This window comes from Drosophila busckii, chromosome 2R (assembly GCF_011750605.1).
Source record: "Drosophila busckii strain San Diego stock center, stock number 13000-0081.31 chromosome 2R, ASM1175060v1, whole genome shotgun sequence".
Lineage (NCBI taxonomy): Eukaryota > Metazoa > Arthropoda > Insecta > Diptera > Drosophilidae > Drosophila > Drosophila busckii.
In genome coordinates, this window is record NC_046605.1 from 16,961,151 (window position 1) to 16,986,091 (window position 24,941).

Here is a 24,941-nt window from a genome sequence, read left to right on the forward strand (position 1 = left end):
TAGAAACTATTATAGTGTTTGATTTCTATGTTGTATTGCTGTTCACTTATTAAATTTATATCTGTTACTTTGTTGTTTTTTTTTTTCATTTTTATAGTTGCTTGCACTTTTGCTTACGTTCAACTGTTTGCTTAAAGTTGGCTTTTGCTTTGCATATTGTGTATATAATATTTACAATTTATAAATGGGCACTAGAGATTAGTTGTCTCTCATCTCTCTTAACTCATAACTGTATAAAACATTACGTTTCCTGCATATGTTACGTTGTATCGTCGTTCGTGTACAGAGTTTTGCGCACTTTTGGAAATTATACAATATACTTGAGGCTCAATCTTGATATGAATCATATACTTATACAGATCAATATACGCATACGCAAACATTTGTTAATGTGCTTTGCAATTATTTGTCGATTGTTGTGCGGATCATTCGGGCATTATCTCTTCGCCTCCTTCTCCTGCAGATACACGCGCTGGCTCAACGGCTTTGTATAGATCCAGTTATCACCAATGGGCTTAAAATGCTACACAGCAAAGTATTATATATATATATAGAATTTAAATTAATATTAATTATATCATACTTTATGTTCCCAGGCCAAATCGTATTCCTTGCGCACCTTGGCTTGGTCACGTTGCTGCTGTTCCACAACAAATTTGGCATTTGTGGCTCGTTCGATATCATTGAATCTGGGAAACGAATAAAATCAAATAAATGAATTGTATTTATACATTTAACGTAGTGTCATTTTTGCATATGCAGTTGGAAGCAACTTTTTACTTGAGTCCTGCCGTCACTTCCTTCCAAACACGTCGCGATTCATATTCATCCTGCTCAACGATTGGTCGGACTTGTTTCTTAAATATGGGTATGCGATTTACGTCGACGAATACTTCGGTTTTCTAGAAAATTAGAGATGCACCAAATCATCATTTACAAACACAATCATAAGAACACACACACAGACAGAGATACAACATCTACACAACAGGATTTTGAATATAGGAAATATATACAGGCAGGCAGTTGAGTAGTAGGTGTTAATTTTCTAGATAAACAAAGTAAACACAGAAAAATTGTCCCAAGCTATTTAAGAGAAAAGCACAAGTATCGTAAAAGGGTTAATGGATGTGTGTACTATATAACTACAGAGATAGATAGGGAAGTCATAGAAAGATACATATATGTATGGATGTAGCTGCAGGTAGTGTAAGAATTAAAAAAACGGTTTTAACATTTAGAACTAAACAGATATATAGTAGAGTAGTGTAGGCTCAAAAAATGCCAGTTGTCACTTACGTTCTTGTCATGCCATTTGGCTTCCATGAGACCGCTCCATTCACCAGAGATAGAAACAAAAGGTTTCTTTTCACTCGGCGCATAAATCTGAACAAAGAACAAAGTAATTTAGACAAAGCATAAGTTGTTGCTTCTAAAGCAGCACGCACCTCTGCTGAGACTTTGTTGCGCTTGCCGCCGTAGAATGGTTTCGTGAGAAACTCAACGTTGGCGTAATAGCCTGTCTGTGGACATTTGATTTCAACTGAGCCACCCAGCTCAATCCAAGGCACCGTTAAGATAGATCTACAAAGAGCAAACATATTCGCCGATAAGCACTGACGGTTAGGGTGTAATTTCAGTGGATCATACCTGCCATAACCATTGGGAAATGTGACATAGTACTCCTCGCTGCGATCCACAAGCGTTACAATGCCCTCTCCAATGTTATGCACACCAATGGACAAGCCCAAAAACTTTGATTTGGTCCAAACATGGGCGGTAAATGTAATTTTCTTATTATAATGCTCCGCATAAAAGGCAGAAACTGCAAGCAAAATAAAAGCATTAATCGATTGCCTGATTGGAACGGTATTTTAAACTCACTTGGCGGATGATGAGACACTTGCTCGGCCAAGAATGTTAGCTGATCACGACGGCACCAGGGCACAGGACCATCATGCACCTCCTTAACATCCTTCGTCTCCTCAGGTATATCCCAGTGGCATTGGAATACTTCACCCAGTATGGGGTTGTACGGCTTTTTGGCAACCGCGCTTTTGCGTCCGGCATGATAAGCGCTAAGATACCAACGACAAACCTGCACAATGCGATCACGTGGGTCATCCAGCTCTGAGATTCTGATGGGACAAGTGAGCTTAGCATATGCTTTCGATTATGCAATTAATTCTAGGCAAACTTACTTGAGAAATAAATCAGGATGGGCAAAGTAATCAGCGTACATTTCCAGCAGTGAGCGACGCTCTAAGATAAACGTGGGCAGCACCACCTTGGTCAGATCCATGCCAATCTTGACCTGCGACAGCAGATGCGTAATCATTGAACCATGCGCCTCCATGCTGAGGTCCATTTCCTCCTCCTCCTCGTACAACGCATCGTAATCGATGCCATTGTCATAGCTAGACGAGCGTGAGCTCGGCACCCTAATTGAGCATGTCTCATTGATTTCGGGTAGCAGGGACTGAGCTGCTGTTATTGTTGTTGATTTTGTTGTTGCAGTCGTGGTGGTTGTTGGAAGCTCCACGCCATCTATGCGGCTCTCCGGCGCCTTTTCATGCGTGGGCGATGTTTCCGCAAAACCACGCGTAGCGCTGCAAATCAATACAAAACAAATAAAGCAGATAAAACTTGTTGATTAAATTGCCAAAAATAAGTAATCATGATGTCACCAGCTAGGTGACCTCGCCAAAGCCAAAGCCGATACCCCCAGCCCCAGCCCCAACCGCAGCCCCAGCTTCGCTCACCTTAGGCTAACGCGTCGTACCCACTTCTTAAACATGGCAACGTCGACTGCACACGCTCAGCTGCGGTTGCACTTGAAAATGGCGACGTTAAATGCTTTTGGCATATTTCGTTGGCCAAAATAAAACGTTTAGAGTGTGCTGTGCATTGCTAAGCAATAATTTTCTTTACTATTTTACGCCTAACAACAGTTGCAACTTGCTCGGGCAAAGGACTTAAACTGAACAGCCAGCTGTGCCCCGAACGGCTGGACAAAACTGCATAAATTATTTACAAGCGACTGAGCAATTTAAATACTATAAACGCCAGGCATAGACATACATATATATACATATATATCCTTGCTCTATGTATATGCTGCACTTGCATTGCCAAATGGCGCATGCGTGCTCAAAGCTCAATCAGACAAAGAGAGAAAGAGAGAGCGAAACAATGACAGCCGGCTGAGCGTTTGATTTGTTGTTTATTTTTGTGTGTCAGCAATTTGCCGCTTGCACTTACCAAGTAATTGGTGAGCTGCCCAGGCTGGTAAACGGATCATCGTTGGCATCATAGTAGTCCTCTTCACCTTCGCTACTCGAATAAGAGGTCTCAGGTACAGCCAGGCTCAAGCCCAAAGGTGCTGTCGTGGCTGCAATACAGAATTCCAACAAACAAAATGAAAATAGTTCACAGATTGCTTAACACTTGATGCAATGCACATTAAGTGCTCCTTAAATTGTCATGCATGCATATATATGACAATTTGACCGTGAGCAAAAACTTATGATATATATTTTGTATATATAGAACGCAATTCAAGCGAAACTTGAGGCGCTCAAAAACATTTAGTGAAGTGTAAGATTTGTAGGTGATTATGCATTTTTAACTAAATTATTGTTAAATTTAAAAACAATTAGATATGAACTATGTAAGCATTCAAATCAAAAGGGCATACAAAAGTTTGCTTGTGCAGGCTTTTTGAAAATCATAAATCTAAATATTTAGCGTTTGACATTTACCGTTCTCCGTTGTTGAATCATCCTCATCGTCGCCACAAGCCAGTTCTCTCTTGAGCGCCGTCATGGCCTCGACTGCTCTGCTATCGCCGCCGCCAGCGCATCCGCTGCCACCACTACTGCTGCTGCTGCTGTTGTTGTTGACCGTTGTTATTGACGCTGCTGCTGTTGTTGCTGGGCCATTGTAAATGCCGTTGATGGGGTGCGCCATATTTTTGGCAATTTGTAGACTTACAATCGAGTGCTTGATATGATCCAACATGGCCTGCAATGTGCGACAACGTAGATTATATTATAAGTCTAAACTAGAGTTGAAGTTGCAGCCAAAGCGAAAATGGTGTCGAGTCCTCGATTAAATAACCATGCTGCTATACTATATGTCTATATAGTTTTATTTTGTGTCTTGCTTTTGCTTTGTTTTTTTTTTCTTTTGCCGCTACAAAAATATTGCAATGACTGTGCAGCTAAGGTTGCCAATGAAATGAGCAGCTGCTTGACTGTGGGGCAGCTGACAGAATTCGCATGCCGCCTCATGCATGGCTAATAATACCCTAAGGCTAACCCTGAACTTGCATTGAAAATCAATAATTCATTTTGTCACTTGCCCAAAAACGAACTAAATTTCTAATGTTTTATATAAATTACTGCCAAAAGTTTTCCTTATTCTTTTGTATATAATATAGTAACTGCTCATCACTAATGGATACACAAGCTGAGCAGTCATTGCCCGCAACCAAACCCAGCATCGATGAGCTGCGCGTGCAATTTGAGAACTACAAGCTTCGCTGTGAGCAACAAAATAAATTGGAAGAGAGCAAATTACAGACATTTTGCCTCGATGACGAAATGCAGCAGCTACACGAAGATCTGTTGCTGCTGCGCCAAGGCTTGGAACAGCTGCAGCTGCAGAACAGCAATCCAGATGCCATAGAGCAGTGTCCGCTTAGCTCAAATGGAATAGAGCAATCGCAGCCGCAGTCGCAGCAAGAGGACAAGCCACTGATTATTAGCACTGGCGAGAGTCAATGTCTGTTCGAGCATTGCCGCCGTCGCGTGGACAGTCAGCTGCTGTTGCTGCACTACATCAGTGATCATAGCAGCGGGGCTGAAGGTTTCCAGAGCTGCTACAGTGTGGCAGAAGGTGAGCGCGTAGTGCTGACATTCAATGCTCAAAGCTGTGCGTATCAGACAAATAAAGTAATTGGACTGCTGGCCTATAGCGGTTCACTGCTGCAGCTGCAGATGCGGCCAAAGCGTCGACATGTCTATAATAGCTTTCTGCCGCAGCAGCATGCGCATCTGGAGGATCATGTGCCGGTCGTTGTGCTCATTTGCAGAACCTCTGCCTGTGCAGGGCTCAAGGATAAGCAGCTGGCGGCACGTGTGCTAAAGCGTGCGCAGCCAGAGAATGAAGTCTATGTTATATGGCTGGTGACGCCGCAGCAGCGGCTGCAGTTGAATGCCACGTTGAGCATTTGTGGACGCGATGCAGCCAAGCGTTGCAGCAGCATTGTGGCAGTGCGTCAGGTGCGTCACAGTCAGAATACTTGCCGTTTTATGCCTGTGGATGCGAACTACTGGCGCTTATCGTTTGGTGAAATGCAAAAGATTTCAAATAACTTTAGAGATGATCTGCATTTGGAGATAGCGCTAACAGAGCTCGAGGAGCGTTTGTTTTAGTCTACTTACACAAGCGTTGTCCTGCAGCGCTTTGCACTTGGCCTGCTCCAGCTCGTCGCTCAGATCTGCAATGCGTCTGTCCAGCGCCTGCATTTATATGGACAAATAATTGTGTTTTTTGTACAGAGTTTTTAATTTTGTGAACTTTTAATAAACGCTTACATTTGTTTGCTCAATCATCAATTGCAGATAAGCGTCCGCCTCGGAGACGCGTCGACCCACCAGCTCCAAGTGATTGGCACGTTTGCCACTTGACTCCTTCGTAAAGCCACCGGCAATGTAGAACGAGCTCTGATTGTCCCACAAACGTGAGCGATTCGCGTGCCTTCGTATTGTGTCCTCCAGTCGCCGCACCCATAGCTCACGCTCCTCGGTATGCCGCGCCTGTAAGTGGTTCAAAGTGTAAGCAGTGGGTGGCAATAAGTTTTATCGTTAAAAAGTTTGATTGTGCCCAAGCAGACAGACAACAGAATCAGCGCACAAGACTCTGCAGGTAAATACAATACCCGCTCGTTGGAATGTACTTGAGTCAAAGTAATTAGTTGCATATATGTAAAATCAGAATTAAATATACAGTGAACGCTCGCGAAATTAGTAAAACGCAATTTAGAAATGTCTGTTAATTGGGTTGGGCATTATTTAAAACTTCTATAATTTGCAATTAGAATTTAAAATTCGCACGGCTTTTAATTAGATTACGAATTTTGTTTCTATTTTTAAACTAGTAAAAATAAAAACAATTTAAATAAAAATACATATTAAAATAGTCTATGAACAGAACTTTTTATACACAGCCAAATATTATTATTAATTTTCTTGTATTAAATTCAAAATTGCTATTATTAAGATTTTACATATATTAAAATATAATATGGTAAATTATTAGGACTTGCCTGAAAATGAAAGGTCTTGTGATCGACAGTTATGGTAAACGTATTATCCTCCTGATCATCAATACCAATGAGTGCCTCCTTAAGTCTCACACAGCCGCGTCGAACGCCTTTCATCATTTTCTCCTTGGACTGCGGACAAAGTTAAAATGTTAAACATGTAATGACGAGCGTGATTGTAATGTTTACAAATGTTTTAAGTGTGTATCGTGTGCCTATGACGTCTGCATAGGGCAGTTCCGATCGCAATATTCAGTAAGCATAAATTAAATTAAATTCGAGCTAAGCGATTAAAATGAATGCAGAGTTTTTGTTAAACGGTCACTTTTGGGCGGCAACTCAGGCGCGTTGGAACAAGTCGCTTGTAGCCGGAGCGTAGCTATAGAAAAAGGACAACGCCACAAGGATTCTATAAAGTCAACATGGAGGCGGCAACAAGTGAGATATTAATTTATTAACAATAACATAAAATAAAGAATTTGAAATTTGTTTTTAGCTGACAATGCTGTGGAGCATCCTGAACTAATGCGCACCCCATGGTTTATGTTTTCCACATTGGCGATATATTTGCTTTTTGTTACGCGCTGGGGACCAAGGTGAGAATGAATTGTATTTTAATGCACACTAGCTGTATAATTTAAATGCGAGCTCTGAACCTTAATACAAAAATTAACAATTCAATTAAAGTCACAACGTGCGAAATCTAATTCAATACGCTAGCATTACATACATATATAAAACATATATTCCGTTCTATTTAGATTTATGGACAACCGCAAGCCCTTTGAGCTAAAGACACTTATCATTGTACACAATATAGTCCAGGTGCTCTCATGCATTTTTGTTGTCTATGAGGTGAGTTTGCCAAAAGTCCTTTCAAATAAGTGTATAAAGTTCAAAACAAAACGATTCATGGCAGATACTGTATATATCAGAGAATACCATATTGTTCTTTTGGAGATGCAGCAATTTAGAGGAGACGCCCGAGCGTTTAAGTCGGCACTTTCGACTGTCTTACTTCCTCTTCTGGCTGAAGATATCGGAGCTCGTCGAGACAGTAATATTTGTGCTGCGCAAGAAGCAGAATCAAGTGACCAAGCTGCATGTATTCCATCATATAACTACAATAACGCTCATCTATATGCTGATAAATCACAATGAAAATGGTAAATATCTCAAACTATCAATTGTTATAGGAAGCTGATAACATTTTGGTTTTGCATTTTCAGGCATTGATGCATTGTTTCCCATATTCCTCAACTCAAATGTACATATTATAATGTACTCGTATTACTTGATAGCGGCTGTGGCGGATAAGAAAATCGTGGCTGCTTTACAGCCTGTCAAGAAGTCGATTACGGTTATCCAGATGGTGCAGTTCCTGTTCATATTGGCACATACGGCATCCACTTCGTTAACCTGTGGTGTGCCCAATTTGATTTTGATGTACTTCTCTCTGGTGATTACGCTCATGTTATATGGATTCTATGATTTCTATACAAAGTCCTACAAAAAGAAGAGCTCAAAACGATCGCACAGCAGCTGAGTATTAAACTGAGTCACAAGTAAACACACACACATATAAATGCACCAACAGTTAAACAAACATACTCTTGTGTACACAAATATATACATATGTACGTTTATACTCAATTTGATTAATTAGAAGAAATTCAGGGCTTTGCTTGTGTGTCACGATAAGATAGCAATTAAAGCTGCCGCAATTTATGTATGTAGATAAAAATATCTGCTTTGCTGATCACTTACTGTGTAATAGGACAGCAAGCCCGCATTCTCGTCCAATACAAAGAAGCGGTATTGCCAGCCCTTCATCACATTCGTCCATTTGCTTAGAGTGCCCTCTAGTGTGCCAGCTGATGTCGATGCCATCTCTCAAACGCGGCTTAGACTACGCCTGGCGTTGCCAATGATTACCACAGCTTGCTGATGCCGCCGTTGTCAAATGATCAACTCCTACTCGAGTGCCGTGTAGGCTGAGATTTGTTGCTCTTGAGCTTCGTTGCGGTTGCCTGGTGACGCAACAATCCTCCCACTTGTACGTTTAATCCAAGTTTTACTACGCCCGTAGCGGAGCTCAGAACACAAAGCATTTATTGTTATGCCTGCCGTGCTAAATAATGGTACGCTCACTATCTCGCTCTATAGAGCGAGTGAGGTAATCATAAAAAGAGTTGCCAACATTTCTTATTCTGTGTCTGCGATAGCGCTACGCTTCGATTCATCGTATGCAATCTGTCGATAGCCCCCAAGCGATATTCAAAATGCAAGAAATTTAATTTTGAAACTTTATTAAGAAACTTAATAGTAGGAATGAAAATAGATAGATATTTGTGATTTTTAAACTAACAGATGCGAATTGTATTTTTTCCCATGACGACAATAGCGCCCTCATCCTGTACTTCCTTCAGTGCATCTTCAAACTGTTCGCGCGTAATCATCTAAAAATAATAGCAGAGATAGCGTTTTAGTTGCGCAAATAAAAGAATTTTAAATAATTGCACTTACAATTTGGGAGCCCTCCTTTATTTCCTTGAAAAGCTTCTGATAAGGTACTGTGGGCACTTTACCCTTCTTCTTGAGATTTTCTTTGATAGCCGCTACTAAATCCGCGCGTTTTTTACGAGCTGCGGTCGACAAGCCAGTGGTCAAAATACCCACATCGATTTTACCAGAGAGCGGATCAGTGGCCGATTGCTTCAAGGCCTCACGATGCAAACGCCAGGCTTCCTCCACATCCTGCAACTCAACCGTGCTGCTCAGACGCACCTTAGCATGAGCTTCTGACAGACGTATCAAGCTCTCCAACTGACGTGGATATGCGGAGATTTGGCCACGACCTGCACCCACTTTACGCATGTCTACGTAGGCTTGAATTAAACGCTGCTGTGCCTCATCTGAAAGTGTAGGCGATAGATGCTCCCGGGAATAGGCAATATAATCGCGCAGCACGCTCATGTCCTAAAAATGCATGGTTTAGCCACAGTTTAAATTTAAAAAGTAGACAACTTACAAACATAGTATCCTCCTCCTCGTGACGTGTAACATAATACAAAGATACCAAGTGACTGGCCAAACGTTTGTCAAAAAGCTCATCCTGTGGATCCAACACCAAGAAAATTAAATCGAAACGCGAGAGCAACGTATGTGGCAGCTGAACATTATCGATGATATTTTTCCGCTTGTTCCACTGCGACTCGGCAGGATTCGCTGCGGCAAGTATGGAAGTGCGCGCATTTAGCTGACAAATTATGCCTGCCTTGGCAATGCTCAAGGTCTGCTGCTCCATTACCTCATGCAACACGCTGCGCGTTGAATCGTTCATTTTGTCAAACTCATCAATGCAACAAACGCCATTGTCCGCAAGTACAAGAGCGCCACTGAAAGGCAAGATAGTATTTGATTAAAAATCAACTTACAACGTTCTTTGCAAAAACTTACGTTTGCAGCACTAGTTGACGTGTTTCCGGGTCTTTGGTAACATAGGCGGTCAAGCCAACAGCGGACGAGCCACGACCTGATGTGTACTGAGAGCGTGGTACTAGGTTGTAAACATACTGCAACAATTGCGATTTCGAGGTACCTGGATCACCACAGAGCAGCAAATGAATCTCTGATCTGAAGTTCTGGCGACCAAGTGTCGAGTGTTTCTTTTTGGTTCCACCAAATAACTGCAAAAGTATGCCTTTCTTAATGTCATCGTTCTCGTATATGGAGGGCGCAATAGCACGCGCCAAGCGATCGTAGATGTCAGGCTTTTTGGACAGAAGCTGCAGCAGTTCAATGCGCTCGGGTGGGAAAATGTGATCTTTGCTGGAAATATAATAAAATTGTATTAGCTAAGCAATTTTAAAAATAAGCAGATGCTTACCCTTCCTCCTCTTCGTAGAGACGCTTGTTGTCCACCTTGCGAAAATGAACCACATCAATGTGAGTCTTATACACACTCTTAACGTTCAGTCCCTTGCCTTTCAGCGGCGTGGCACGGTAAATGCCCGTAACAGTAATACGATCACCAGGCTGTACTTTGTCCACAAGATCATTGTGTGCATACAAGAGAACATTATGTGGTGTCTGGCCAGCCGCCATATCATCTGGTGACTCCTGTAGCTTAATGAGCTGCTTATCCGTGAACTCGCTGCGATTGTGTATTAGCCGGAAGCAATGGTTTGTATTGCAGTTGGTGCAGAGTGTAGGCTGAGAGATACGACCTCTGTCCACCTCAACGGTGGTGCAAAATGAGCAAATGTTGCAAGAGAAGAAGGCTTCACGCATTTCAGGTATTACATTTGAAGAACGAATAACCATGCCGGAAATGCTTATAAGTTGATCCATATCTTCAGGATTCAACGAGCGCATGTTGCGCGTTTTGTCTGCATTGAACGGACGCACCTGTATCTGATGCTCTAGCAAGGCTGCCGGATAGCGTTCAAAGAACATCTCGTTGATGGCCATATCAAATCCGGGTATTACCTCTTGGGGATAGCATATCAACTGGCGGTATAAATCTAGATCAAATGTTTTTAGATGCGCGCAGTTAAGATTTAAATATGGTTCTTCAAGCGTATGAATCTCCTCCAACTTTTGCAGATACAATGGCTGATTCACATCAATGTTTTCAGAAATCTCATCCTGCTCAGCGCTTGGATCAATAAAACGCATAATGAACGACTTGAACTTGGACTTGCACTGGCTGACCACAACATTGGTGCCCCAAACAACGAGTTGCGGTGCTGCAGAGGACTCCGAAACGGGGTCAGTAATTTCCGAGCCCTTCTCGGCAATGGTTTCCAGCTGTAACAAGCAACTTTTTTAGCATGCATAACTAAAGTGCAATTGCTTTGCTACTTACACCCGATCCTCCAATTGCCACCTGACGCATGCGTTTATCCGTCCGTATATCGGGACGTGCTCGCAATGGTGTACCGCGTATGCCTGAGCGCGGTGTACGTATAGAGCCCATGGAGCTGGGGGTGCCATAGTTCAGAGGCGAACTCAAATCAATCTCTGACATGCCACCAAGACCGCGTGCCGGGCTTGTGGCTGGCAAGTTAACATGGGCCGGCGATGTGGGCGGCAGACTTATGTTGTCCGATGGCCTGGCCTGCACTCGTCCGGGTCCCATGCGCATTGGTGTATCCACATCCTGCGTAGCAATACCTACAATTGTATGCATAAACGTATACACTTTAGTTGCTACCAGAAGCTTTGTCTTATAGTAAATATTTACCTCGTGTAGGCGTGCGTGTTCCCTGCTTTGGTGTTGCAGCTCCAACACTGGGTGAACGAGCGGGACTAGACATATTTTAATGTAGATATTACCGAATAACAATAAAGATTGTCGGTGCAAGACTTTGTGTCAACAACAACTTGGTAGAAAAATAATAGTGATTGACGACGCTTGTGTTTTAGCCCGCCAAAACTGAGCAACAGTGTGACCGTTTTGCTTAAAAATTTTGGAAGCATCGAAGTGAGAGTCGATACTATGATGCTTGGCGCGAATCAAAAAAATTAAATTTATTTTAAGGACAAAGCCATCAAGGCTGCATTTTTATTATTCCGCTTATGTAAGATAAATTTAAGAACCCCAGATTTCTCTATTTCAAACACATGAGTTGAACTCGGAAGGCGAAATCGAAATTCTGTTGCAGCCCTGCTCACACTCTGTTTTGTGATTCTCGCTGCGTCGATTTTTTCGAAATCGGTTTAGTCTATTTTAAACCACCGGGTATAATCGGTTTGTTAACTTGGCTATAACCGCACGGCCCTTTGACAACCCTGCCCTTTTGGCAACAAAATGACAACAACAACAACGTTCTACATCAGTCAAAGTCAGAGTTAGTTCACAGACAAGACTGTCGGAGGCGAGTTTAGTTTTCGTTTAGACAAGTACCTTCTAAATTACCAATGTAGCTTTTAATGATTATTTATTTTTTGGCTTAAAATTATTAAACAGATAAAAAAAGGTAAATAGCGAGACAATGGCGCTTTAAGTACGAACAAGTGAAAAAGAAAAGAGGGAGACGAGAGAATTTGTTTAACCCAAATTCATTACGATAAAGCAAACAAAACATAACGGGTTTTTATGCACACATCAAATAATTGCCCATTCGTGCTTTGAAGTTCTTAGAGTAGACAAGTGAAGCTCTCATTTGCATACGGCCACGGACCCCACGGATAAGGATAAGCAAAGGCAACTGCAATCATGTCGAGCGAGGAGATGTTATACGCAAAGGTAAGTACTGTGAAAAATCACACACATTATATTGATGCCCTACAAGTGCATTGTTGGCAATCGCCGTCGACTTCGCTGTCGCTGTCGCCGCCGTCGTCACTTGCCGATGGTGTTAAGAATGAGGCGCTTATGAAAGCATACACACACACACAAGCATAAATTATGTGTAATAACAATAACAACGTGCACTGCTTTCGTACAGGTGTGTGAGTGTGCGCCAATTTCGTTTCTTCTCTCCCTTTTACTACACTCACACACCACACTCTTCCTCCATTCTCTTCTGATGTCATAGAGCGCTGTCATTGTGCGTTTTTGGAGAACACATTTTGGTGTTGCAAATGATTCAGACGTCTTATCAGAACTTTCACGCCGATAAGCAATGGCGGTGTTGTTATTAATATTTTTCTAATTGTATGACAACATGCCATGAATGTATATGTGTGTGTGTGTGTTTGTGTGGTCTTGCGGTACTTTGCGTACGTGTGTGTGTGTGTGTGTTTTCGTTTCTGTTTAAGCTACACAAACTTTAAGCAGCGGGGCTTAAGCTGCCTTGTGTTTGGCCCAGGTCAGGCATGTTTTCATTGCAATGTGGCTTTGTGTTTTGTTTAGGGCGCCAAAATTTGGATACCCCATGCGGAGCTGGTGTGGGAGAGCGCCACGCTGGAAGAAAGCTATCGCAAGGGCGCGGGCTTTTTGAAAATTCAAACCGAATCGGGTAGACTGCAAGAGTGGAAACTCAAGCCGGATGGCAGTAATCTACCGCCGCTACGCAATCCTGCTATACTGGTTGGCCAAAACGACTTAACCACACTATCGTACCTTCATGAGCCCGGCGTGCTGTACAATCTGCGCGTGCGCTTCTGCGAGCGCCAAATCATTTACACTTACTGCGGCATTATACTGGTTGCCATTAATCCGTATGCAGATTTGCCGCTTTATGGTCCCAACATTATACGCGCATATCGCGGCCATGCCATGGGCGAACTGGAGCCACACATATTTGCGCTGGCCGAGGAAGCTTACAACAAACTGGAACGTGAGAACTGCAATCTCAGCATTATTGTCAGCGGCGAGTCCGGCGCCGGCAAAACCGTATCAGCCAAATATGCCATGCGTTACTTTGCTGCCGTTGGCGGCTCAGAATCGGAGACACAAGTCGAACGCAAGGTGCTGGCATCTTCACCGATTATGGAGGCCTTTGGCAATGCCAAGACGACACGCAATGACAACAGCTCCCGCTTTGGAAAATTTACCAAGCTGCTGTTCAAAAACAACATGGGCGTCATGTATCTGCAAGGCGCCACCATGCATACCTATCTGCTGGAGAAGTCCCGTGTAGTCTACCAGGCACAAGGAGAACGCAACTATCATATATTCTATCAGCTGTGTGCAGCGCGCGCCAAGTATCCGGAACTAGTATTGGGTAAGCCAATCACCGATGAATTTAATTTAATTCTTACATATGAATTTGCATTCATATAAAATTATATATCTGCGTATCTGTGAATTTTTTTTTCTTTCACATTTCTTCATTTCATTTAAAATGTAAATAGTAATATACTTAACGCTAATGGAACTTTTGTCCATTTAATTATTTCACGCATCACACAACTTTCTAAACCGTGTTGCTTACAAATATTATTATTATTCTTAATTAATGCAGAAACATGCAGAAATAACTATTTTTTTATTACTTTTCATTTCACTTTTGTTTGTTTATTGTTTACATTATTTTATTTAAATTGTTTTGTTTTTTGTTTTTGTTGATTAATAATGCATATTTCTGAAATCATCTGCAGACCATCAGGACAAGTATGAATTTTTGAACATGGGCGGTGCTTCGGACATTGAGCGCGTCTCTGATGCGGATCAGTTCAATGACACTGTGCAGGCCATGACTGTGTTGGGCTTTTCCATACAACAGATTGCAGACATTGTGAAAATTCTTGCTGGCATATTGCATTTGGGCAACATTGAGGTATGCAAGAAGTACAAAGATGGCAGCGATGAGGAGGACACTGATTCCTGCGAGATATTTGTAAGTTGCCTGTGCACAACATTTAAAAATATTTCGATAGATTATTGTTTTATATCACAGCAAAATAACATGCATCTGCAAGTGACTGGCGATCTGCTAAAAATCAATCCGGATGAATTGCGTCGCTGGCTTTTGATGCGTAAGATAGAGTCGGTCAATGAATATGTGCTGATACCGAACAACATTGAGATGGCGCAAGCAGCCCGTGACGCGCTTGCCAAGCATATCTATGCAAAGCTCTTCCAGTATATTGTCAATGTGCTGAACAAGAGTCTCAATAACGGTAGCAAGCAGTGCAGCTTCATTGGCGTGCTCGATATCTACGGCTTTGAAACTTTCGAGGTGAACTCGTTTGAACAGTTTTGCATAAACTATGCAAACGAGAAGCTCCAGCAGCAATTCAATCAGCATGTCTTCAAGCTGGAACAGGAGGAGTATCTCAAGGAGGGCATTACCTGGACCATGATTGACTTTTATGACAATCAGCCCTGCATTGATCTCATCGAGTCGCGCCTGGGTGTACTGGATCTGCTAGATGAGGAGTGTAGAGTGAGTAGTGGTCATCAATAACTTAACAAAGCTAAACCTTACCATTTTGCAGATGCCTCGCGGATCGGACGACAGCTGGGCGGGCAAACTAATTGAGAAGTGTGCCAAGTTTCCACATTTTGAAAAGCCACGCTTTGGCACAACAAGTATGTGGTGGCTAGGTCTACTAAAATGGGTTGTATTTTAACTAAATGTCTGTTAGGTTTCTTCATCAAACATTTCTCGGATACGGTGGAATACGATGTAAACGGCTTTCTGGAAAAGAATCGAGACACAGTATCCAAAGAGCTAACTAATGTGCTGGCGCAGTCGAATATGTCGCTGTGCAAACAGGTCATGGTTCTCGAGGATGTCGACACACTTTGCACCGATGCTAACAAGAACACCACCACTTTGGGCGGACGCGTTGTCATCAGTGCGAACCGCAAACAGGTTTGTTTGGATAACCATAACAATGCTTGTAAACTATATTCTTGTATTGCTTGTCTGTACTTTCATACGCTTGTTGTTGTCCAAATCATCCATCAATCCAACAATCACTGTCCACTGTCCTAATCTTTACTTGGATTCAACAGCAGCTCAATGAGACGCGTCGAAGAGTTAGTTACCGATTCATACTATACTCTATATTACATTTGATTTAATTTCAATTTTGTTTACAACTGCCAGGTGGTGCCCTCAAAGCAGCACAAGAAGACTGTGGGCTCTCAGTTTCAAGAGAGCTTGGCCTCGTTGATTTCCACGTTGCATGCCACCACGCCCCATTATGTTCGCTGCATCAAGGTAAGTTCTTTGCACTAATCCGTATGGGGTATTGTATTTATTATTTGCTCTTTTGGTTTGCAGCCCAACGATGACAAGATTGCCTTTAAATGGGAGACGGCCAAGATTATACAACAATTGCGTGCGTGCGGTGTGTTGGAAACGGTGCGCATCTCCGCAGCGGGCTTTCCTTCACGTTGGCTCTACTTGGATTTTTATATGCGCTATCAGCTGCTGGCGCATCGTGCGCAGATCGATAAAAATGATATGAATCAGTCTTGTCGCAACATAGTGCTTAAGTGGATACCCGATCAGGACAAATATCGCTTTGGCAATACGCAGATATTCTTTAGAGCCGGTCAGGTGGCTTTTCTGGAACAAGTGCGTGCTAATCTGCGCAAGAAGTACATTACCATTGTGCAGTCAGTGGTGCGCCGCTTTATACATCGGCGACGCTATGTGCGTCTGCAGGGCGTCATCTCGGGCATACAGTGCCATGCACGTGGCTATTTGGCGCGCATGCGAGTGCAAAAAATGCGCGAGGCACGTGCCGCTCTCATACTCTCCAAATATGCCAAGGGCTGGCTCTGCCGACGTCGCTATCTGCGTCTGCGTCACTCTGTGGCCGGCATACAGCAATATGCACGTGGCATGCTCGCACGCAACAAGTTCTATGCCATGCGGGATCATTACCGGGCCGTGCAGATCCAACGCTTTGTGCGTGGTGTGCTGGCCCGTCGCGCCTATCAGAAACGGCGCAGGGACATTATCATTTGCCAGGCGGCGGTGCGTCGCTTTTTGGCGCGACGCAAGTTCAGGGGCATGAAGAAGGAGGCCAAGACCATTATGCACATGGAGAAGAAGTATATGGGCTTGGAGAATAAGATTATCTCCATGCAGCAGCGCATTGATGAGCTGAACCGTGACAACAGCAATCTGAAGCACAAGACCAGCGAGATAAGCGTTTTAAAGTTGGTGCTTAGCTGCTTCTTAATAATTTGTAATTACTATTAATTGATTAATTGCTGGGTTATTTGCAGAATGAAGCTAGAAATGAAAAAGAACCTGGAGCTGGAGTTCAAAAATATAAAGGCCGCCTGTTTGGATAAGGATAAACTAATTGAGGCCTTGAATAAGCAGCTGGAGTCGGAGCGTGATGAGAAAATGCAGCTGCTGGAGGAGAACGGACACACGCAGGAGGAGTGGCAGCAGCAGAAGCAGATTTGGTGCCAGGAGAATGTCGAGCTGCGTCAGCAGGTGGACTCCATGATTGAAATGGCGAAAAGTGTGCAGAGCACACAGCGCATACAAGAAGAGCATTTGCTTACTGCCATTGACAACAAGGAGCTTAACGAAGCCTATCAGCGTGCTATCAAGGACAAGGAAGTGATTGAGAACGAGAATTATATGCTGAAGGAGGAGCTCAGTCGGCTGGGTCAGCAAAATGGTCTCAGCTCCTTTGGCATGCATCATGTACGCTCCGTCAGCAATGCCTCCAGCCAGAATGAAGATGATGTGGGCTATGCCTCCGCCAGAAATACGCTGGACATTAACAGACAGCCAGATTTGATAAACAAGAGTGGTAGGCGTCCAATTATATCGATTACTCCTTGCCTGTTTTATTGATAATTGGTTCGGTATTGCTTTATGGTAGATTCATTCCTGGACAGCACCAGCATTGTGGTCAAGTTGCGTTCTATACTGGAGGAAGAGAAGCAAAAGCACAGGAGCCTGCTGGAGCAGTATGTTAAACTGGCAAGTCGCAATAAACCAACGGAGGATTCATTCCGGTAAGCAATGTTTACCAGTGATGCATACACACACACACTCGCACACACGTATTCTCAAACACCATATGGCAACAAAGTCTAATTACAAATATATGTATTATGTATGTATACTATTGCTTCACATCATCACCACCAACAACTACAACAATACTTGTTAACAACAACACAGCGTGTCCGAGCTTGAGGTAGAGAACGAGAAACTACGCAGCGACTACGATCAGCTGCGCACGAGCATTAAGCACGGCGTTGAGATCAACGAGCTCAATGGTAACAATCCTTAGTTCCTTGCCCAGAGCACTCGACTGTCTTGTTTAATTCTCTCTCTCTCTCTCTCTCTCTCTCTCCGCTCTCTTTGTGCTTACAGCTCAGCATGCTGCACTGCAAGAGGAGGTGCGCCGAAGACGCGAGGAGTGCATTCAACTGAAGGCTGTTCTCTTGCAACAAAACCAAACCTTACGCTCTTTTGAGCCGGAGAGCTTGCAGCTGCGTGGCAACGACGCCAGCAATATGCAGGAAGTCATGGAGGCTTTCCACTCCCAGAAACTTGTCAACAGGCAATTGGAATCGGAGCTAAAAGCCATTACCGAGGAGCATAATAGTAAACTGATTGAAATGACGCAGGCAATCGAGCGTCTTGGCCAAGAGAAAGACGAAATGCAGGAGGTTTTGTTCAAGAGCGTGGACGAGTATGAACAGGCTGATGTCGAAACGCTCAAGCAAAATGATCGTTATCTGCGTTTGGAACTAAAGAAGGCCATTACACAGTATCTGCTGGTGCTAGAGGAGCTTAAGCTGGCTAATGCCAAACTCAAGGCATACAGACAAGACGGCGGCAAATTGGAGCACAAAATCGAGGAGGAGATGACACGCAATAAGGTGGCAAGCAGTAGCAGCGATGTGGGCGCCAATGTGACTAAGCAAAAGTCTCAAAATCCGCTCGGTTTAATGAAGTTCCATAATAGCGATCTTGACAAAATCTTACAGCGACTGTTGAGCAGTCTAACTCCGCGCACTGTTGTGGGCCTGCTGCCCGGATTTCCGGCTTATCTTATCTTTATGTGCATACGGTAGGCATTTGTACACTTTTTGTTCCTGTTTCATTAATCTGAACTGTCATATTTCCAGCTATACTGATTTAACTAATGCGGACGAAGATGTGCGCGAGCTGCTGAGCAAGTTTGTCTTGCAAATAAAGAAAATGCATCGCACACCACATCCCATAGAAAATCGCGTCATTTGGCTGGTCAATTCCATAACGTAAGCGCTAGTTTTATATTTAGAAAAATCAAAGATAAACATGATTTTGCTTGCAGGCTTTTGAATCTATTAAAACAATATGGCGATGTGGAGGAGTACGTCAAGTTTAACACAGAGAAACAGAATCAGCAGCAGCTAAAGAACTTCAATCTCTACGAATATCGACGCGTGATACTCGATTTGATTGTTAATCTATATCAGGCGCTGGTCATGCAGATACAGGGTCTGCTAGATCCCAAAATAGTTCCGGCTATCTTGAACAACGATGAGATTCAACGTACGCGCCATGCACATGGCATGCGCAATCGCAGCAGTGATGTTAACTCGTCGCCCGAGGGTAATGTACCCGCGTGGAAGCAGCTTATAGGCCAGTTGGAGCACTTTTACAAGCAATTCCAGCACTTTGGGCTTGATCCCATCTATGCCGAGCAGATATTTAACCAGCTATTGTACTTTGTCTGTGCCGTCGCTCTCAATTGCTTAATGTTGCGCGGCGACATTTGTATGTGGGAGACTGGCATGATAATACGTTACAATCTGGGTTGTATAGAGGATTGGGTGCGCGACAAGAAGATGGTAAATGTTTGCTTCAATCACCATTTGAGCTTTTTGATTAACATTTTTTATTGCTTGCAGTCTAATGAGGTCTTGATGCCACTGGCGCCATTGAATCAAGTGTCGCAGCTGCTGCAGTCGCGCAAGAGCGAGGAGGATGTGCAAACCATTTGCGATTTGTGTACATCGCTCAACACAGCTCAGGTGCTGAAGGTCATGAAGTCATATAAACTGGATGACTATGAGAGCGAAATAACAAATGTTTTTCTAGAAAAACTGACCAGCAAGCTCAACGCACGTCAAATGGTATTAGCTTTATCTATAGACTACATCTATGACTTCTTATTTGTTTCTTTAAATATTTTTGCAGCCTAAGATGAGCGATGAGTTTACCATGGACCAGAATTTTATACATCCCTTTAAGGTGATGTTTAAGTACAGTGACATTAAGTTGGAAGACATCGAATTGCCGCCCCATTTAAATCTGGACGAATTCCTCACCAAAATATAAGTTTGTTAGCGTCTGATCCGACTATTATTTAAGCGTTGCCATTTGACGTGATGTGTTTTGTTTTGTATTATACTCGTAAAAATATTTATAGGATATAAATTATATTTACTTGCTATGTTTGTTAGAGCAAAATTAAATTAGATTACTAAAGTGCATAGCTGTAACTGTAGTTCCTGCTTAGTTTAAAGTGTTCCCTTAAATTAAAACTATAACTGAATTAGCTGTGCCGCCAGTTCCCTATTGTGAACCCTTTAGTTAATTGCGAAAACTTGTGCGTGATGAAAGGTTATGAACCCAAGCAATATGAGCAACATATTTACTTTCATGTGCCGGGAGTAAGACTCCAAAGATAATCAACCTAAGCTTGACATTAAACATAAACCTTGTACCTTTAAGTATACAACATACAATGTATTTGATGCAAATTTATATAAAAATTATGTATACAATGGCCAATTTGTTGCCTTACATGTTTGCAATACAGAGACTTTAAGTGTTAAGATAATAATATATATGTAAAAGCAGGTGAAAATAATGTTATATATTTTCAACATTGCTGTATTCACAATATGTTCTCACTTTTTGTATTATTTCAATTTATTGTATTCTCAATTGGCTTTGTGCTGTACACTTGCTGATTAGCCTTGCCTTTGTAGCCAAACATATAAAAGCAAAGATCTAATTATATAATTTATTGATTTCGCTTGAATTATGATAAACTTTATAATAAATATACATGTATTTATACAATAAAAAATGACGAACCGCATTATTCTGTTTAATCCAAGACTTTAGTTTTTTTTTTTAAATTTCTAAATTCTAAAACAAATTTAATCTTGTTCAGTTATTATTTAAGTGTATGTCAAAGTATATAAAGGATAATAACACAATTTAAAAGATTACACAATTTAATCCTTTTCAAATCGAAAAAACGGTTAAGCTACTACATAGTGTTGCCAGATCATCTTTTTGCGAGCGCTCAACAAACTGGCAACTCTGCCCGCTAGTTATTGTCTCAGCTGTTTCGAGTATCGAGTACTAAACAGCTGTTCAATTATTCGGCGCCGTTGTGCAACACATAATAACAAATCTTTCGCGTGCTTTATTATATATTAGAAATAATTGAAAATGTTAAAAAGTATAGTTAACTGGAGAGCATGCAGACTGCTGTTGAATGGGAATGCTGGTATTAGAACTGGAGCGTCAGCGCGAGGACTTGCTAACCCTTTTAAAACAGACATAAACGCCGGCGCAAGTACTCCAATGGATGAACCAGAGCCGGCCTCCCATTCAATTGGGAATCCTTTTGCTCAAGCTACGCCCACAGGTCTTTCGGATAGTGCAATATCCGAGACAAAGGAGGAACGTGAAAAGAGGCTAAAAGTTTTGCAGCTAGAGGCCGACATAGCACATCAAGAAGGACGCCGAGTGCCAAGATTGGAGTTTTTTCAAGATGAGCATTGGGAGCACGTACTGGCATTACCCACAAAGTCCGCACGCATTAAATACTATGCGTATTTGTGGCAAATTGATATGAAAAAGCAGTCGGAGAAGCGTAAAAAGGCACTACGTACTGAGGATATCGAACGACGTGTGGCTGAGACGCGGAAGGAGCGTGAGGAGAATACACACATTATCTATGGACTGGGACATACATCGCTGCTGCTGCGTATCTATGACTCAACCATAAACCATTGGCAAAATAATCGTCTGACGCGTGCCATGCAATTTGCGCCCAAAATGGTGCTGGACTGCTCCTACGATACGCACATGAATAATCGAGAAGCCTCCTATGCGGCCAAGCAACTAATGCTTTGCTTTGCCGAGAATCGCGCCAATGACGAGCCCTTTGATCTGCACTACTGCAACGTCAATATGAAAGGCAAATGTATGCAAGGACTGCAACGTTATATACCCACGATGCTAAATCCAGAGTTTCCTATGAATGTGCATAGTCAGTGCTTTACGGAACTGTTTCCCAAGAAGCAGTTAGTCTATCTAACGCCACATTGCCGCGAGGAGCTAGTCAACTACAATGCCGATGATGTTTACATAGTAGGCGCAATGGTGGACACCATGAACAATGAACCGCTATCGCTGGCCAAAGCGAAGCGCCTGGGTCTGCGCATGGCGCGTTTGCCACTAGATCGCTATCTGCAATGGAACTCCGGCTCCGGCAAGTCACTTACACTCAATCAAATGATTAACATAATGTTGGATTTAAAGAAAACTAATGACTGGGAGACGGCGCTGCAGCATGTGCCGCGACGTAAGGTGGTGGATCTATCTGGCGATGAAGACTACTCGCGGAATGCCTTTAACAAGCGCGCCAACAAACTCAATGTGCGCATCGATCATTTGCTTAAGTTTGAGGCAGACAGGCGGCAAGTCAAAGCCTTTGCCACGCCCCAAAAGGTACGCGAACACAAGCAGGGCATGGACTTTAAGCTGGACAGCTGGGCGACGGGTAAAAAGAAGACAACGCAAAGCAATTAAATGCTTGGTAACCTTTATTACGTTAATAAGATTGCAATAAAGTTAAGTATTTGTTAAACTATAATGACTGCTCATCTAAGGTCAGTACTTGCAGCTGCTGCTCATCAACTTCATTAGATTCATCTTGAAGTTTTACAGTTGCTGGCTCTTCATGCTTGTGATGCTGCTCATCAACTTTATCAGATTCATCTTTAAGTTTTACAGTTGCTGGCGCCTCCTGTTTTTGCTGCTCATTTTCGGCTGCAGAGTCGGCTGCTACTTCAGCTTCATCATGCAGCTTTTCCTCATCATCTTTGGGCTCTATTGACTGCTCCTCTTCAAACTCGTCTTCCTCCAGCTCTTTGCCAGCTGCTGGCTTCTTATACTTCAAGTGCATAAATTTGCCATTGATGGCTTGATAGTTAATGCAAGGACGCAAGCCGGCGTCCTTTAGCAGCTTTTTGGCAGCTTCTTCAAATTTTTTTACCTGTTCGTTGCGCTCCACAGTCAGCAGCTTAGTCTCCAGCAGAAACAGTGAACGTAAGCGCATTATGCCAAAGAACTCTTTGCTGAGAAATGAAAAATAGTTGTAGCCCATAAAGGCAATGTCGAAGAAATTCTGCCAGCGTTGTGCACCCTTCTTCAGCTCATACATTTCTACGGAGGACAGAAAGTGCAGCTGTATGTGTGGGAATGTAATCCAGGGTTGATCATATCGCTGCTGTTTGTCATGCACATCGCTTTCGTTGTAGGTCAGCAGCGGCGTCATGAGCAGCTTGGTGCAGCCATAGCGACGCGAAATGGACTTGTCATGCTCGTAGGGAGTCTGGGTGTGCAGCTCATGGAACAGCTCGAGCAGATTGCGCTCGGTGACATCTGTTGCGCGATAATCATTCTCACCATGCACACAATTGTGCATGCGCTCCTCCGAGCTGCGCAGCCCAAACCCACAGAACGGTCCCGTTTGTATGTCACCCACATAGCCGCGATGCACATAGCTGCGTCCATTTGGCACCAGGCCAGCGGCAAGTGTTTTGTTTGGCTTGCAGTGCTCATATTCCGGAAAGACAAAGGCCACACCACACTCACGCCAGTAGCGATACTCCTGCGAGCAAATCTGCTGCGCCTCGCGGTTCTTCAGCGTCATGCTGAGATCCCAGTCAAAGGCGCCCTCGCGATGATCGAAGCGTGTGCCCAGCAAGGCGCGCACACGCTGCTCCCAGTAACTCTTGATATCATAGATCTGCTTCTGCGGCTGCCAGTAGCTGAAGGCCGTCTCCAGGCCATCGCGCTCCTTATACTTAAGTCCTTGTATGTCTAGCATGGGCGCCAGCTGCTGACGCTTGTCCTCATCACACACGATGTTGAGCAGTGTGCGTCCCTTGGTGGCCATGTAGTAGTGTGAGCTGGGACGCAGCAGCGTGTTGCCATAAATGTCCATAAACAGATGCGCCTTGCATAACAGGCTAAAGGATTCGGCTGGCTCCAGCGCCAGGCCCAGCAGCAGCATATTTCTGGCCACAATCTCCACACAGGCATCCAGCATATAGATATTCAATTTGGGCGCACTGCCATGTGTATAACGCTTGGCCAGCGTTTTGATTACATGTCGCGGGTCAGCAGCGCCGCAGAGCAGTATGTTGAGCTCAGCGGGAGCTTCAGTTGCTGCAGGCTCATCTGACAGCTTGAATGCTTTCAGATATTCCTGATATAAGTCCAACGCAGAGCTAAGTCCCCAAAACATCTTTCTTGTACGCAATTTAAAAATTCCCCTTTTTGCAGCAGCTGCCGTTTGATTTGATTGAGTAAAGTTGCCTGGACGACGACTGCAAATGCCACTGCCACTGGGGTTGACTTATTTATTGAGTTCAGAGTTTGTTTGTTGTCTTGGCAACGTTCGGACGCCTGCTTTGCATGCATGCTCTGTGCCTCATTGCAATCCTTGTCCTGGAGCAGCGCCAATGGCGGAAATTGGTTTTTGATGCGCGTCGGACAAACACCGCGGGGCAGCCAGCGCTGCGATGATGAGATGAGCTTTGCTTGAGCATAAGAAGCATAATGCATTATTCAAGACAAACAAGTGCCTGCAAAAATGCTTTCAGCTGATTGCCGCGTATCTAGCGCAGGAGTGAGGCACAACAAATCCAGCGGGCATTGCTCCTGCGTCTTACGCTAAACTCATAATTGAAATTTACTGCCAAACGCTCAAACGCGAACACAAACGCAAACTTTAAACGCCAACAATATATACATTGTGTATATATGTATATAGAAGAAAGTTTGCTGAGGCTAAAGCGCAATTCTGTTCAATAGAATACAAGACAAGGCGGAAGTTGGCGCTGACAAAAACATTTATGGCCTTTAGTGACTTAATCTTGCAAGTGCACTCTTAGTTTTTGACAAAGCTGTAAAACTTCTTAATA

General features: G+C 43.3%; 7 protein-coding genes across 12 annotated transcripts; 4 read left to right on the plus strand and 3 right to left on the minus strand.

The window, feature by feature from the left end:
- Window positions 1–75: 75 nt before the first annotated feature.
- Window positions 76–8,476, minus strand: LOC108596728 (oxysterol-binding protein-related protein 9). Of its 2 annotated transcripts, XM_017982772.1 has the most exons (14): window positions 8,096–8,476; window positions 6,332–6,460; window positions 5,601–5,822; window positions 5,448–5,525; window positions 3,762–4,023; window positions 3,262–3,391; window positions 2,202–2,609; window positions 1,885–2,138; window positions 1,651–1,825; window positions 1,449–1,584; window positions 1,300–1,386; window positions 781–902; window positions 584–689; window positions 76–523 (listed from the first exon to the last, which is right to left on the minus strand). In XM_017982772.1, exons 1-14 carry the CDS (start codon window positions 8,216–8,218, stop codon window positions 437–439), a joined length of 2,319 nt encoding a protein of 772 aa, XP_017838261.1. In that variant the 5' UTR covers window positions 8,219–8,476; the 3' UTR covers window positions 76–436. The 2 variants fall into 2 exon arrangements, with proteins under 2 accessions (XP_017838261.1, XP_017838262.1); XM_017982773.1 differs by lacking the exons at window positions 3,262–3,391; window positions 3,762–4,023; window positions 5,448–5,525; ... (1 more) ...; window positions 6,332–6,460; window positions 8,096–8,476 and adding an exon at window positions 2,763–2,945.
- On the plus strand, window positions 4,350–5,614 carry LOC108596729. The gene has a single exon (XM_017982774.1). It carries the CDS (start codon window positions 4,458–4,460, stop codon window positions 5,436–5,438), a length of 981 nt encoding a protein of 326 aa, XP_017838263.1. The 5' UTR covers window positions 4,350–4,457; the 3' UTR covers window positions 5,439–5,614.
- On the plus strand, window positions 6,633–7,981 carry LOC108596730 (elongation of very long chain fatty acids protein 1). Its single transcript, XM_017982775.1, has 5 exons — window positions 6,633–6,766; window positions 6,825–6,924; window positions 7,090–7,183; window positions 7,248–7,494; window positions 7,558–7,981. The coding sequence occupies exons 1-5, from the start codon at window positions 6,751–6,753 to the stop codon at window positions 7,872–7,874; spliced, it is 774 nt and encodes a 257-aa protein (XP_017838264.1). The 5' UTR covers window positions 6,633–6,750; the 3' UTR covers window positions 7,875–7,981.
- Window positions 8,477–8,631: 155 nt separating the features above from the next.
- Window positions 8,632–11,832, minus strand: LOC108596727 (DNA replication licensing factor MCM4). Its single transcript, XM_017982771.1, has 7 exons — window positions 11,577–11,832; window positions 11,199–11,506; window positions 10,218–11,140; window positions 9,788–10,159; window positions 9,360–9,726; window positions 8,855–9,307; window positions 8,632–8,787 (listed from the first exon to the last, which is right to left on the minus strand). Exons 1-7 carry the CDS (start codon window positions 11,647–11,649, stop codon window positions 8,692–8,694), a joined length of 2,592 nt encoding a protein of 863 aa, XP_017838260.1. The 5' UTR covers window positions 11,650–11,832; the 3' UTR covers window positions 8,632–8,691.
- A 365-nt stretch (window positions 11,833–12,197) lies between these two features.
- On the plus strand, window positions 12,198–20,046 carry LOC108596905 (unconventional myosin-Va). 5 transcript variants are annotated; one of them, XM_017983097.1, is made up of 17 exons: window positions 12,217–12,581; window positions 13,191–14,004; window positions 14,381–14,619; window positions 14,680–15,168; window positions 15,221–15,314; window positions 15,371–15,600; window positions 15,747–15,767; window positions 15,838–15,951; window positions 16,015–16,901; window positions 16,971–17,512; window positions 17,585–17,720; window positions 17,890–17,987; window positions 18,085–18,787; window positions 18,846–18,977; window positions 19,034–19,553; window positions 19,614–19,838; window positions 19,903–20,046. In XM_017983097.1, the coding sequence occupies exons 1-17, from the start codon at window positions 12,552–12,554 to the stop codon at window positions 20,041–20,043; spliced, it is 5,415 nt and encodes a 1,804-aa protein (XP_017838586.1). In that variant the 5' UTR covers window positions 12,217–12,551; the 3' UTR covers window positions 20,044–20,046. The 5 variants fall into 5 exon arrangements, with proteins under 5 accessions (XP_017838589.1, XP_017838588.1, XP_017838586.1 ...); XM_017983095.1 differs by having other exon boundaries at window positions 12,552–12,581; window positions 15,744–15,767; XM_017983098.1 differs by lacking the exon at window positions 15,747–15,767 and having other exon boundaries at window positions 19,903–20,043.
- Window positions 20,047–21,111: 1,065 nt separating this feature from the next.
- LOC108597751 (mitochondrial ribonuclease P protein 1 homolog) lies at window positions 21,112–22,589 on the plus strand. Its single transcript, XM_017984459.1, has one exon. The coding sequence runs from the start codon at window positions 21,172–21,174 to the stop codon at window positions 22,537–22,539; it is 1,368 nt and encodes a 455-aa protein (XP_017839948.1). The 5' UTR covers window positions 21,112–21,171; the 3' UTR covers window positions 22,540–22,589.
- On the minus strand, window positions 22,546–24,359 carry LOC108597750 (dynein assembly factor 3, axonemal homolog). Its single transcript, XM_017984458.1, has one exon. The coding sequence runs from the start codon at window positions 24,260–24,262 to the stop codon at window positions 22,598–22,600; it is 1,665 nt and encodes a 554-aa protein (XP_017839947.1). The 5' UTR covers window positions 24,263–24,359; the 3' UTR covers window positions 22,546–22,597.
- Between the last annotated feature and the right edge of the window lie 582 nt (window positions 24,360–24,941).